This window comes from Schistocerca americana, chromosome 2 (assembly GCF_021461395.2).
Source record: "Schistocerca americana isolate TAMUIC-IGC-003095 chromosome 2, iqSchAmer2.1, whole genome shotgun sequence".
In the NCBI taxonomy this organism is placed as follows: domain Eukaryota; kingdom Metazoa; phylum Arthropoda; class Insecta; order Orthoptera; family Acrididae; genus Schistocerca; species Schistocerca americana.
The window spans coordinates 179,974,983-179,990,150 of NC_060120.1; the positions used below are offsets into that span (position 1 = coordinate 179,974,983).

Below are 15,168 nucleotides of genomic sequence, written 5' to 3' on the forward strand. Positions count from 1 at the left end.
CCAACTGAACAAGGGGGAGAATCAGTTTAAGTAAACAACATGAACTACTGTATATTTGTTTCTCAAACACTGCAAAGCATAGGCAGCAATATTTTTCTAACTTTGATGTATATATATCTTCCTAAAACTTTCAAACAACCATGACTCTACCGTTGCACTTTTAATGTGAATATGAACCCTTGTAACAGACTGACTGTAGCTTTGCATTTGAAAACAATTTAATTTTTTCTTCCAGAATGAGATTTTCACTCTGCAGCGGAGTGTGCGCTGATATGAAACTTCCTGGCAGATTAAAACTGTGTGCCCGACTGAGACTCGAACTCGGGACCTTTGCCTTTCGCGGGCAAGTGCTCTACCATCTGAGCTACCGAAGCACGACTCACGCCCGGTACTCACAGCTTTACTTCTGCCAGTATCCGTCTCCTACCTTCCAAACTTTACAGAAGCTCTCCTGCGAACCTTGCAGAACTAGCACTCCTGAAAGAAAGGATACTGCGGAGACATGGCTTAGCCACAGCCTGGGGGATGTTTCCAGAATGAGATTTTCACTCTGCAGCGGAGTGTGCGCTGATATGAAACTTCCTGGCAGATTAAAACTGTGTGCCCGACCGAGACTCGAACTCGGGACCTTTGCCTTTCGCGGGCAAGTGCTCTACCATCTGAGCTACCGAAGCACGACTCACGCCCGGTACTCACAGCTTTACTTCTGCCAGTATCCGTCTCCTACCTTCCAAACTTTACAGAAGCTCTCCTGCGAACCTTGCAGAACTAGCACTCCTGAAAGAAAGGATACTGCGGAGACATGGCTTAGCCACAGCCTGGGGGATGTTTCCAGAATGAGATTTTCACTCGGCAGCGGAGTGTGCGCTGATATGAAACTTCCTGGCAGATTTTTTCTTTATCCTTGGTGTAAGTGTTATAGTATGCAGTAAGACATTTTACACCCAAGATGTTAATGCATTTGTATTACAAGTTTATTGAATTTATTTTTACTTATAGGATCCCTTTTGGGCCAGTCCCTCTACCTTTGTAGTATTGCTCAGACAGATCCTGTATACCTCTCCCATTTGATATACATTACCAGACGGATAAATATCCATCCTAACCATGTACTTACATACAAACATTATGTAACCAAAAGGTGATCTCTGTATCTTATTTTTGGCTAACAGGGCATTATATTCAATGAAGTAATACAAACAGCTAAGCTGTAGAAATGGTCTTGCTTCCGTACAAGCTGAAATCAAACCTATTAAGGGAGGTCAGCTAAGTGCATATGGACAAAGTGGGACATTACTGTGAGTAGCGAGTAAAGTGGTCAAAAACAAACCAATAGTCAAAAGTTACAACATTTTAATGGTTTAATGTGATGTGCTATGATGTTATAGACTCATCAAAGTGAAATTTGTAAGTCTTCTTTTGTATTTCATTCACCTTAAAATTAACAATTGTATGTTAAACCTAATGTCATGCCAATTGCTATGGGCGGAAAGTTAGCAAAATTCAAAGAAAACAGTTATATCAAAAATTTTAATTTATTTAAAATCATATTCTTGGCAGTTCCATTATTTTGGTTTCAGAATTTTGTTTGCACGTTCATACTTACAAAATTCTTGGGGGACTATTGTAATGGAACTGCTAAAAAGAGCCCATTTTGTTATAACTAACTAAAGTTGTTTTGAAAAGCATTTACTTAGTATGATGTTAGGGTGGGTGTTGTAATCAACGCAAATTTGAAAGTGTGCATATTTAAATTATGACTTTTAATATTTCTAAAAATTTGACTTGTGTTAATTATATGTACAAGTTATTATTATTAATGATATGAATATAATAGAAGGAAACAGTCCACGTGGGGAAAAAAATATATCTAAAAACAAAGATGATGTGACTTACCAAACGAAAGTGCTGGCAGGTCGATAGACACACAAACAAACACAAACATAAACACAAAACTCTAGCTTTCGCAACCAACGGTTGCCTCGTCAGGAAAGAGGGAAGGAGAGGGAAAGACGAAAGGATTTGGGTTTTAAGGGAGAGGGTACGGAGTCATTCCAATCCCGGGAGTGGAAAGACTTACCTTAGGGGGAAAAAAGAACGGGTATACACTCGCACACACACACACATATCCATCCACACATATACAGACACAAGCAGACATATACAGAGGCCATTATTATTATTATTATTATAAATATTATTATTATTATAAAAATAATATAAAATATAATAAATATTATTATTATTATAAATATTACTACTATTATTATTATTTCTTTCTTTTCTCAGACATTATGTCTGGTCAAAAATGGACAGTGACGCGGACCTTGATCAAGCGTGACTTCCTTTTAACTGTACGGTATATGTTATATTGCATTTAGGAACTTTCGGGTAATTGAACATGTATCAATAATTACGGATTTCTGTAGTTGTATATATAAGTTTGGATGTAGCTGTATTGCATTGATGTTCTGGTGGATATTGTGTGGTATGACTCCTGTAGTTGATAGTATAATTGGTATAATGTCAACTTTATCCTGATGTCCTTGACTTCCTCAGCCAGTTGGAAGTATTTTTCAATTTTTTCTCCTGTTTTCTTTTGTATATTTGTTGTATTTGGTATGGATATTTCGATTAGTTGTGTTAATTTCTTCTTTTTATTGGTGAATATGATGTCAGGTTTGATATGTGGTGTTGTTTTATCTGTTATAATGGTTCTGTTCCAGTATAATTTGTATTCATCATTCTCCAGTACATTTTGTGGTACATACTTGTATGTGGGAATGTGTTGTTTTATAAGTTTATGTTGTAAGGCAAGCTGTTGATGTATTATTTTTGCTACATTGTCATGTCTTCTGGGGTATTCTGTATTTGCTAGTATTGTACATCCGCTTGTGATGCGATCTACTGTTTCAATTTGTTGTTTGCAAAGTCTGCATTTATCTGTTGTGGTATTGGGATCTTTAATAATATGCTTGCTGTAATATCTGGTGTTTATTGTTTGATCCTGTATTGCAATCATGAATCCTTCCGTCTCACTGTATATATTGCCTTTTCTTAGCCATGTCTTCGATGTGTCTTGATCGATGTGTGGCTGTGTTAGATGATACTGGTGCTTGCCATGTAGTGTTTTCTTTTTCCAATTTACTTTCTTCGTATCTGTTGATGTTATATGATCTAAAGGGTTGTAGAAGTGGTTATGAAATTGTAGTGGTGTAGCCGATGTATTTATATGAGTGATTGCTTTGTGTATTTTGCTAGTTTCTGCTCGTTCTAGAAAGAATTTTCTTAAATTGTCTACCTGTCCATAATGTATGTTTTTCATATCGATAAATCCCCTTCCTCCTTCCTTTCTGCTTAATGTGAATCTTTCTGTTGCTGAATGTATGTGATGTATTCTATATTTGTGGCATTGTGATCGTGTAAGTGTATTGAGTGCTTCTAGGTCTGTGTTACTCCATTTCACTACTCCAAATGAGTAGGTCAATATTGGTATAGCATAAGTATTTATAGCTTTTGTCTTGTTTCTTGCTGTCAATTCTGTTTTCAGTATTTTTGTTAGTCTTTGTCTATATTTTTCTTTTAGTTCTTCTTTAATATTTGTATTATCTATTCATATTTTTTATCTGTATCCTAGATATTTATAGGCATCTGTTTTTTCCATCGCTTCTATGCAGTCGCTGTGGTTAGCCAATACGTAATCTTCTTGTTTAGTGTGTTTTCCCTTGACTATGCTATTTTTCTTACATTTGTCTGTTCCAAAAGCCTATTTTATATCATTGCTGAATACTTCTGTTATCTTTAGTAATTGGTTGAGTTGTTGATTTGTTGCTGCCAGTAGTTTTAGATCATCCATGTATAGCAAATGTGTGATTTTGTGTGGGTATGTTCCAGTAATATTGTATCCGTAATTTGTATTATTTAGCATGTTGGATAGTGGTTTCAGAGCAAGGCAGAACCAGAAAGGACTTAATGAGTCTCCTTGGTATATTTCACGCTTAATCTGTATTGGCTGTGATGTGATATTATTTGAATTTGTTTGGATATTAAGTGTGGTTTTCCAATTTTTCATTACTATGTTTAGGAACTGTATCAATTTAGGACCTACTTTGTATATTTCCAGTATTTGTAGTAACCATGAGTGGGGTACACTATCAAAAGCTTTTTGGTAATCAATGTATGCGTAGTGTTGTGATCTTTGTTTAGTTTTAGCTTGATATGTCACCTCTGCATCTATTATCAGTTGCTCTTTACATCCTTCTGCTCCTTTGCAACAGGCTTTTTTTTCTTCATTTATAATTTTGTTCTGTGTTGTATGTGTCATTAATTTCTGTGTAATGACTGAAGTTAATATTTTGTATATTGTTGGTAGGCATGTTATGGGACGATATTTTGCTGGGTTTGCTGTGTCTGCTTGATCTTTAGGTTTCAGATAAGTTATTCCATGTGTAAGTGTATCAGGGAATGTGTATGGGTCTGCAATGTAACTGTTAAATAATTTAGTTAGATGTGAATGTGTTGAGGTGGACTTCTTTAGCCGGAAATTTGCTATTTTATCTTTTCCAGGGGCTTTCCAATTGCGAGTAGAATTAATTGTTTGGGTGACTTCATGTTGCAAAATTATCACTTCAGGCATTTGTGGTATCATCTTGTATGTGTCTATTTCTGCTTGTATCCACCATGCATGCCTGTTATGTTGTACCAGGTTGGACCATATGTTCCTCCAGAAGTGTTCCATGTCTGTTATGTTTGGTGGATTGTCTATTTTAATGTGTGTGTCATCTATTGTCTGGTAAAATTTCTTTTGGTTTGTGTTGAATGTTTGGTTTTGTTTCCTTCTACTTTCACTTTTTTTGTATCTTCTAGGTTGTTTGGCCAATGCTTGTAATTTCTGCTTCTTTTCATCTAATTGCTCTATCGCTTCTTGTTGTGAGATTTTACATATCCTTTTTCATTTTTTTTCTGACATTTCATTTCTTATAAATTGTGTTAGCTGTCCGATGTCTCTTCTCAGTTTTTCTATTCTGATCTGTAGCCTGTGTTGCCATGCTGGTTTTGTGGGTTTTTTCTGTGTGTTGGTTGGTTCTGATCTCTGCCTAGTGTGTATATTTAGTGTAGTGAGTGCCCCTATATAAACCAGTAGTTGTAACTCTTCCATAGTTGTGTTTTCATTTATTTTGTTGTGTATGATTGTGTTGATAGTTTTTATTGTTGTTTCGACTTGTGGGTTATTTGACGGTCTATGCAAGAATGGTCTAATGTCTGTATTTGTGTCTTTGTGTTCTACATATGTTAGCTGAAATTTTTCTTCTATACCTAACATGTGTGTCACTTCGTGTTCTATTTGTGCTTGTTCTGGTGGCTCTCTTAAGATTTCGTTTTCCTCTGATTGTTTAATTGATGCGTGTTGTTCTTTGTTTGTTTGCTCTGGGATGTTTGAGTCCTTTACTGTATTTTCTTCTTCTTCTGATTGCACATTATTTTGTTCCAGTATTTGTTGTACTTGTTGTTTGATGTTTTCTAATTCTGACTGGGGTATCCTGCTATTTTTAATTATTAACGGATCTGATCAGCTAGTTGTTGTTCTGTTAAAAATTTTAATTCTGGGTATCCGGTAATAAATGTTGTGTATACTTGTGATCTGTATCCAGTTGTGTTGGTTCCTAGGTTTGTTGCTTGGTAATAACAGAACATGAGGTGTCGATTAACTTCATCTGACCATCTCATCCTCTGTCTTTGTTTTCCTTCTAGGGTGGTTGCAGGAAGCATATCCTGCAAAACACCTCTATTTGGATTTAAATCATTTTCCAGTTAGCTAGCAGTGTGGTTACCATTGTGGACGGGCATAGGGTTCAAGCGTCACTTCAGGCATTTGTGGTATCATCTTGTATGTGTCTATTTCTGCTTGTATCCACCATGCATGCCTGTTATGTTGTACCGGGTTAGACCATATGTTCCTCCAGAAGTGTTCCATGTCTGTTATGTTTGGTGGATTGTCTATTTTAATGTGTGTGTCATCTATTGTCTGGTAAAATTTCTTTTGGTTTGTGTTGAATGTTTGGTTTTGTTTCCTTCTACTTTCACTTTTTTTGTATCTTCTAAGTTGTTTGGCCAATGCTTGTAATTTCTGCTTCTTTTCATCTAATTGCTCTATCGCTTCTTGTTGTGAGATTTTACATATCCTTTTTCATTTTTTTTTCTGACATTTCATTTCTTATAAATTGTGTTAGCTGTCTGATGTCTCTTCTCAGTTTTTCTATTCTGATCTGTAGCCTGTGTTGCCATGCTGGTTTTGTGGGTTTTTTCTGTGTGTTGGTTGGTTCTGATCTCTGCCTAGTGTGTATATTTAGTGTAGTGAGTGCCCCTATATAAACCAGTAGTTGTAACTCTTCCATAGTTGTGTTTTCATTTATTTTGTTGTGTATGATTGTGTTGATAGTTTTTATTGTTGTTTCGACTTGTGGGTTATTTGACGGTCTATGCAAGAATGGTCTAATGTCTGTATTTGTGTCTTTGTGTTCTACATATGTTAGCTGAAATTTTTCTTCTATACCTAACATGTGTGTCACTTCGTGTTCTATTTGTGCTTGTTCTGGTGGCTCTCTTAAGATTTCGTTTTCCTCTGATTGTTTAATTGATGCGTGTTGTTCTTTGTTTGTTTGCTCTGGGATGTTTGAGTCCTTTACTGTATTTTCTTCTTCTTCTGATTGCACATTATTTTGTTCCAGTATTTGTTGTACTTGTTGTTTGATGTTTTCTAATTCTGACTGGGGTATCCTGCTATTTTTAATTATTAACGGATCTGATCAGCTAGTTGTTGTTCTGTTAAAAATTTTAATTCTGGGTATCCGGTAATAAATGTTGTGTATACTTGTGATCTGTATCCAGTTGTGTTGGTTCCTAGGTTTGTTGCTTGGTAATAACAGAACATGAGGTGTCGATTAACTTCATCTGACCATCTCATCCTCTGTCTTTGTTTTCCTTCTAGGGTGGTTGCAGGAAGCATATCCTGCAAAACACCTCTATTTGGATTTAAATCATTTTCCAGTTGGCTAGCAGTGTCGTTACCATTGTGGACGGGCATAGGGTTCAAGCGTCGTCCCCGACCATGACGGCGCTTGTCCGAGGCTTCTTTAGTTCTGTCCTGAACCAACTAATCACACTAAAAGGGGGGTTAGCCCTATTAGTGGTTTGTTCTTTTCGTCGCCTTTTACGACATACCGGAGGCCTATTCTTTTCCCGGGCCTCCATGGGGTTTATTATTATTATTATTATTATTATTACTATTATTATTATTACTATTATTATTGTCACTGAATTATCCTTTATGCTGTTTAATATCTCATGTAACTTAAAAATGCAGTATCAATAATTTATACAGAAATTGTAAGTTCTTTGTCGCTATGACTCTGTGATCTTTGGTCAGCAATGTGATTTTGGCCACTTGTTTTTTGGCCATGGTCAAGAGCAGTTGTTTTTAAGTTCTGGCAATAAATATGTGGGTTTTTTTTCTAAACAAAAAAACGTGGAATCCTGCTTCATGATTTAGGTGGTCTGGTGATAGTAAAAACCCGCACCTTTTTCATCCAGAGCAGTAAAGGAATCAATCATTGCCTAGACAATGAAACCATTTATACAACGGATATTCAGCAGCATCAAGGTAAGGGACATCATGATCATCTCTACAAAGTACTTTACATCCATTAGCCACACCGTAACGGTGTCTTTATGGAAATAACCTTGCATTGTAGTAGAGGGGGTCCATGATAACCTTTCCAGTGACAATAGCAGCAGCAGCAGCAGACAGTGTACTCAAGTTCATATCGCAACTGTAAATTAAGGGTCAATGAGAGAATTTCAGATGAACACAGATAATATCTTGTTTCTGATTAATGTAGACATGTACCATAGCATCAGATCACTACAGCTTCAGTATCGTCAGTGCAGAGTGGTACAGTTAATCCTGTTGTGAAGTCAGATCATAGTCCGAGTTAAGCATAAGGGGCATTCAAATGAAACCCCATCACTAAATTTTATTGACTCAAAAATGTAGTTATACACACATACTCAAACAGAGTCACCAAAACTGTTGGCACATTTATCCCATTGCAATATTAGCCGGTCGATTCCATCCTTGAAGAAGCTAGTAGGCTGCTGTCAGATCCAGGCCTGGACCCAGTCAGACACTTCATAATCTGTTGTGAATCGATGTCCATGAATACCTTGTTTTAAAGGACAAAACACATGAAAGTCACATGATGATAGGTCAGAACTGTATGGAGGATGTTCCAGCATTTCCCACCAAAATTGCTGCAATGTCATCTTCACTGCATTGACCATGTGTGCGCACGCATTATCATGCAGGAAGATAACGCATTGGACAGCATGCCTTGGTGTTTTGACTTGATGGCTCATCTAAGGTTCTGTAAAGTGGCTTGATAATGCTGGGCATTGATGGTGGTTCCCCATTCCAGGAACTCGACCAGCAGTAGGCACTTGTGGTCAAACAAGAAGGCCACCATGACCTTACCAGAACTGGTGTGCATGGCCTTTGATTTTTTTGGAGGTGGTGAAGCCGCATGTTTCCACTGCTTGCTGTGATGCTTGCTTTCCAGTTCAAAATGGTAACACCATGTATTGTCACCTGTGACAATACATGACAGAAAGCCGTATTTCTCCTCATGATAATGTTGCAGATTACTCAAAGATAGTGCCATTCGAGTATTGCACTGTTTGGCAGTCAGTTGCTGGGGAACCAATGTGCACAGATTTTTCAAAAATTCTAGTGTTGATGCATTATGGTGTGGGTGGTGCCCATGCTAATACCCAATAACCAATGGATCTTGTCCACAGTGATTCTGAGGTTGTCCAAGACTAAAGCATTCACTTCTGCAACCATTTCTGGTGTGATGACACGATGAGCCTATCCAGGATGAGCATCATCTTCCAGTGACCTGTGCCCCTCAAGGAATCATTTGCACCATTCCACAACACTTGAACGACTCAGACTGTACTCACTGTACACAGCCTTCATCCCTCAATACATTTCACAGCCTCCAACTCCCTCCGCCGCCAAAAATCGAATCACTCCTCTTTGTTCCTGCTTACTCGTCTGCATGTTTGGTAGTGGACGATAACTTGTGTGACCATCTTCTCTTTGCCATGAACCCACACTGGCGCCATGCAACATGAAACGGTGTGCATGCATCAGTCCCTCTGCCAATAGATGGCGACACCATACCCGCAGTTACGTGGTGCCACCTTACATTTGAGGCAAAGGTAGATGCACTGACCAGTTTTCATTTGAATGAACCTCATATAAAAATGTAATTAGACAACTAACTCTGTAAGTAGAAAACTCATCTAACATTTTTGGCTTAGAAGCTTTTGTGCTTTATGTTTCCAAAATCAAGGCAAAGCAAATCTAATTTTCACCATTGCAGTCAAAGAACTTGATATGTTAGGGGCACAATAAAACTAACAGTTTGAACCTATATTACATTCTGCGATGGGGTTTCAAGCTAAGCTCACATATCTTGTAAGCAGTCAGCAGTGCCTAATTTTTGTAGAGCAATGTCCATTGTCTATCTCCATACACAATCAAGTGGAACTAGACAGTATAGGAGTATTAGCAATAGTATCGTTTAGCCAGTGGGCAAAGTCCATGGTAATAATAAACAAGCCTAAACATGTGAATTATAATACATGCCAGTTTTGTGTCTACCATTAATATTCAAACCAAGGGCCTTGCCACAGTGGTCACACTGGTTCCTGCTGTCAGTCTCCGAAGTTAAATGGTCGGCCTTGGCTAGCATTTGGATGGGTAACTGTCTGGGTCTGCCAAGTGCTGTTAGCAAGTAGGGTGCACTCAGCTCTTGCGATAACAAGCTGCTTGATGGAGAAGTAGCAGCTCTGGTCACAAAAGCTGACAATGGCCAGAAGAGCAGACATGGTGGACCCAAGGTGGCAGTGGTGGTGATAGGGATTGTCAAACATTTGAGGTTATGGCCAATTGGGAGCAAATAGTCAGATACGGAAAATGGCTAAAGCTGCAAAGAGGTGTAGTGTGTTAACTGCCCCCCCCCCCCCCCTCAAACCTTCCTCCAGTCCCTCCCCTCACAGATGGCCAGGCATGGTGTCCCACACTCCTACAGCCTTTGCCCTTATTTTAGGCATCAACAGAGGTTTGACTATGACCAGCAATGGGAGCCAATGAAGGTGAAACCATTTCCACCCCCTAAACCACTTCTGATTCCTCACTAAGCAATTGGTGGATGTTGAGCATACCCAGACTGAGGTGATCATGGAGGCCAAATTATTGTCCCAATTAGGACCACTACCGGCAGCTTATCACTACAGGCAGTACCAAGCAATACCCCAGAAATTGTCAACAGGCCAGTAGTTTCACACACAGCAGCAATATCTGACCTGCTTGGTCACAATGAGAAAATGCTGCAGGAGCCTTTGGTTGGTATTTCAGTACCACTCTCTCCCTTCCCTCAATGAAGTAAACACTGCCTTAATTACCATATGGTAATTAAGAGAGGGAGGGATTTGGTATCCAGTATTCATTCTGATTCCTCACCCCGATTGAGTATCAGTTTGGAAGAAAAGTCAGAGGTACTCAGACATCATGGCATAACTGTAGCTTTCTCCTATGTGTGGCGACACCCTAGGCATGTCACATCAGCCTGTCCACAGACGCAGGAGCCCCAGTAAATACCTTGGCCCCACACTTTTCCCTCAGTTCCTCATTGGTTTCTGAAAACTTTGATACACATCATTAAGACAGTAGACTGACTGGTCATGCCTTCATTTGTGTTTTTTTGATTCAGATCATTCCCTGGACTGTTTTGTGCACCTCTATGATGACTTTCACTACCTTCTAGACCTTGTTTCTGGCTAGCCACTCACATTGTTAACTCCTTGCCATCAACCACAGAAACTGTCTATTTGTTCAACTGCATTACTGACAGTGCAAGTGATCATTAAATATGTTCTACCTACACAGAATCAAATAGAAAAATTTAACTTTTTTGACAACAACAACAACAACAACAACAACAAAAACAACAACATGTTTGTCCTTAACCTTAGAACACTAGCGTGGGATGTTATACTGCTACTGAACCATTTTAAAGTTTACTACTCCACATTTTATTCAAAAGAACTCATAATGTGTACGTTATGCATTAATTAATTACAATTATTAGATCTCCAACGGTATGTTGCACATCGAATTAATTACAAAATGTAATGTTTTATACCCTAGTGAAATCAGTAAATTTAATAAGGTTTTAGCAATCTAGGGCTCACATACTTTTCCAAAAGATAACAAATAGAAAGTGCATGTGGAAAGAACCAAAACAACTAAAAATAAAACTAGCTGTATTTATAAAATTACAAGGAGACAGAATGGCTCATCTTCAGAATGCCAAATTCTAAGTACTGCCAATAGGTGTATATAAAACTACAAACTGTTCCTTCTTTTATTAAGCCAGAAAGAGGAATAAAACAAGAAAGGTCAGAACAGAGAGGTAGGACATTGAGAGCCGTCTATGGTGAGGTTAAAAGACTTTTCACAAATCCTCACAACAGGTATGTCTTGAAAGCTAGGATACTGTTTGTACTTTTGTAAGTATCTGTCAGTAGTATTTTGTATTTCACCCCTTAAGGTTGGAACAGAGTAAAAGTTGCAGCAAATAGAGTTAAAATGAAACACACTTGGTGAAGCGGTCAGTCACATATAAAAAAGTGTGTGATTGAGGGTTAAAAAGAAGATGAAAGAAAAGTAAAGGGACAATGTTGAGAAGAAGCTAAGGAATGGTGTGAGACAAAATAAAAGAAGAACCAAAGAAGAAAAGTAGAATATAAGTCAAACACAGAAATTCTGTAAGGAGATGTACAATGAAGTGAATTTTTTAAAAAAACTGTGACATTATCTACAAAAGGAGTGTAATTTATGAACAAAATGTCTCATTATTACCTTATTTGACAAACATCCCGACTCATAACATCAATTTGATATGTGCAATGCTGCTGGACTACAGGTGGGTTCACAAAATAGGAAAGTCTCTGATGGGTAGTTGTGTAGCAGCTCCTCTCAACTGTGGGCAGAAGAGACACAGTAGGGTTAAATCCACATACAATCATAATATGCATACAACTAGCAGCAAGACAAGATCAATACAAGCATATGATACTGCATTTAATTACTGAGCTAAAAACATTGAACAGTCAGAAAAACATTTTTTATCGACATTCACATTATTGGATGCTACATTGAGCTGCATTTTCAATGTTTTAGCATATTAACCTGAGTGTATTGTTCAAGTGAAGATACAGACCAGCCTCTCTCCTTCATATTAAATTCTTGTTCTTATTTTATTCATTCTTTGTATGTACTCTCCATATTTGTTATATTAAAGGTATTGACAGATGTGAAAATTACCGAACTATCAGTTTAATAAGTCACAGCTGCAAAATACTAACACGAATTATTTACAGACGAATGGAAAAACTGGTAGAAGCCAACCTTGGGGAAGATCAGTTTGGATTCCATAGAAATGTTGGAACATGTGAGGCAATACTGACCCTATGACTTATCTTAGAAAATAAATTAAGGAAAGGCAAACCTACATTTCTAGCACTTGTAGAATTAGAGAAAGCTTTTGACAGTATTGACTGGAATATTCTCTTTCAAATTCTGGGGAGTGAAAGGCTATTTACAATTTGTACAGAAACCACATGGCAGTTATAAGAGTCGATGGCCATGAAAGGGAAGCAGTGGTTGGGAAGGGAATGAGACAGGGTTGTAGCCTATCCCCGATGTTATTCAATCTGTATATTGAGCAAGCAGTAAAGGAAATAAAAGAAAAATTTGGAGAAGGAATTAAAATCCACGGAGAAGAAATAAAAATTTTGAGGTTTGCCGATGACATTGCAATTCTGTCAGAGACAGCAAAAGACCTGGAAGAGCAGTTAAATGGAAAAGGCAGTGTCTTGAAAGGAGGATATAAGATGAACATCAACAAAAGCAAAACGAGGATACTGGAATGTAATTGAATTAAATCGAGTGATGCCAAGGGACTTAGATTAGGAAATGAGACACTTAAAGTAGTAAAGGAGTTTTGCTATTTTGGGAGCAAAATAACTGACAATGGTCGAAGTAGAGAGGATATAAAATGTTCACTTGCAATGGCAAGGAAAGCATTTCTAAACAAGAGAAATTTCTTAACATTGAGTATAGATTTAAGTGTCAGGAAGTCATTTCTGAAAGTATTTGTATGGAGTGTAGCCATGATTGGAAGTGAAACATGGACAATAAACAGTTTAGACAAGAAGAGAATAAAAGCTTTTGAAATGTGGTGCTACAGAAGAATGCTGAAGATTAGTTGGGTAGATCACATAACTAAGGAGGAAGTACTGAATAGAATTGGGGAGAAGAGAAATTTGGGGCACAACTTGACTAGAAGAAGGGATCGGTTGGTAGGACATGTTCTGAAGCATCAAGGGATCACCAATTTAGTATTGGAGGGCAGCGTGGAGGGTAAAAATTGTAGAGGGAGACCAAGAGATGAATACACTAAGCAGATTCAGAAGGATGTAGGTTGCAGTAGGTACTGGGAGGTGAAGAAGCTTGCACAGGATAGAGTAGCATGGAGAGCTGCATCAAACCAGTCTCTGTACTGAAGGCCACAACAACAACTGGAAATCATGTAATGGTGCAATACAAAACACATACAGCAAGTAAAACGTGAGGATAGCGATTAATGGAGAGAAATGTAAAGTTAAAATTTCAGATGGTGTAAGACTGAAGCACCTGGAATTAAGATGAACCAAAATCCCATTTACTGAATAAGAATTCTGGATGGCAGTGAATACTTGTATGCAGACTATACCGGTACTATTCAAATTTGCAACATTTCTGAAATTTTAAACTTAAAATGAATATTCTAACTGATTCAACTGCAGGTTCCTCAATATTGCATTATCTAAATGAAACACTTTTCTGCCTTGTTTCACGAACTTTATTTTTGTATGACATATGTTTCTGGTTATTGGTTTGGTTGGTTTGTTTGGGGAAGGAGACCAGACAGCGAGGTCATCGGTCTCATCGGATTAGGGAAGGACGGGGAAGGAAGTCAGCCATGCCCTTTGAAAGGAACCATCCCGGCATTTGCCTGGAGCGATTTAGGAAAATCAAGGAAAACCTAAATCGGGATGGCCGGACGCGGGATTGAACTGTCGTCCTCCTGAATGCGAGTCCAGTGTCTAACCACTGCGCCACCTCGCTCGGTTTCTGGTTATAAGACCATAATCAGTACACCACAGATTCCAAAGATGGCAACGAAGCAAAGATAAACAAGTCAACTGAATAATCTTAAAAGCTGTAAATTGAAGAAGTTAAATTCATCATTTGTCAAACGTTGTTTAAACCAAAACCACAAATGTGTACTAGATGTAGAAGTCCTACACTTAGAGGGAAACGGTGCAGAGCTCCTTCAATTAGAAATACCAAGGGGGAAAATACACAGACACACAGATGTGTGTAATAGTAGAAGTACCATTGTGCCTTCATTCATAAAAAAAAGATGATGGCATAAATAACCATTCGTGTGCACATACCTCTACTCCAGTATATGTTTATTCATAATTATTGTAAATGCTGTCCTAATGAATGTTGTAGAATACAAATGGAGCTGTGTCAAAACTGTCAACCTCTGTTTTATAGTGAAAGTAAATACCCGACAGGTTAAGAAGTTGAGCTGTTTACCTTTGCTTTGTTGCCATCTTTGGGATCACTTTTGTACTAGAAAATGGGGCTATGAAATGAAATCTTTTGCTGTACAGTAATAATAAAATTTGTGAAGCAAATCAAAAAAGTTTTCTGTTTATCTAAAATGAACAGTCAAAAATCAAAATTATGGTTTTAGGCAACTTAAAGATGAGGAGTACATCTGATAGATAGGTACAGTACACAAAAGTTGATAATTTTTATTTAGGTAGATTAATTACGGGAGATAACTAAAGATCATGGAAATCAGTAAAGAATTTTCAACATCATAACATGGTTCATAATATAAGACTATTACTATTATCGAGACATTACATATGGACTGTACTCCTAACCGGCTGTGAAAACTGGAGTCTGTTGTTAACAAGTAG

At 37.8% G+C, this 15,168-nt stretch overlaps 1 protein-coding gene across 3 annotated transcripts in view; it reads right to left on the reverse strand.

Annotated features, from left to right (window-relative positions):
• LOC124595452 overlaps nucleotides 1–15,168 on the reverse strand; it is a 179,205-nt gene that overhangs the window by 74,403 nt on the left and 89,634 nt on the right. For all 3 annotated transcript variants that reach the window (XM_047134198.1, XM_047134199.1, XM_047134197.1), the window contains exon 5: nucleotides 11,987–12,107. In XM_047134198.1, the coding sequence (XP_046990154.1) occupies nucleotides 11,987–12,107 (121 nt within the window). The remainder of the gene's footprint in view (nucleotides 1–11,986; nucleotides 12,108–15,168) is intronic.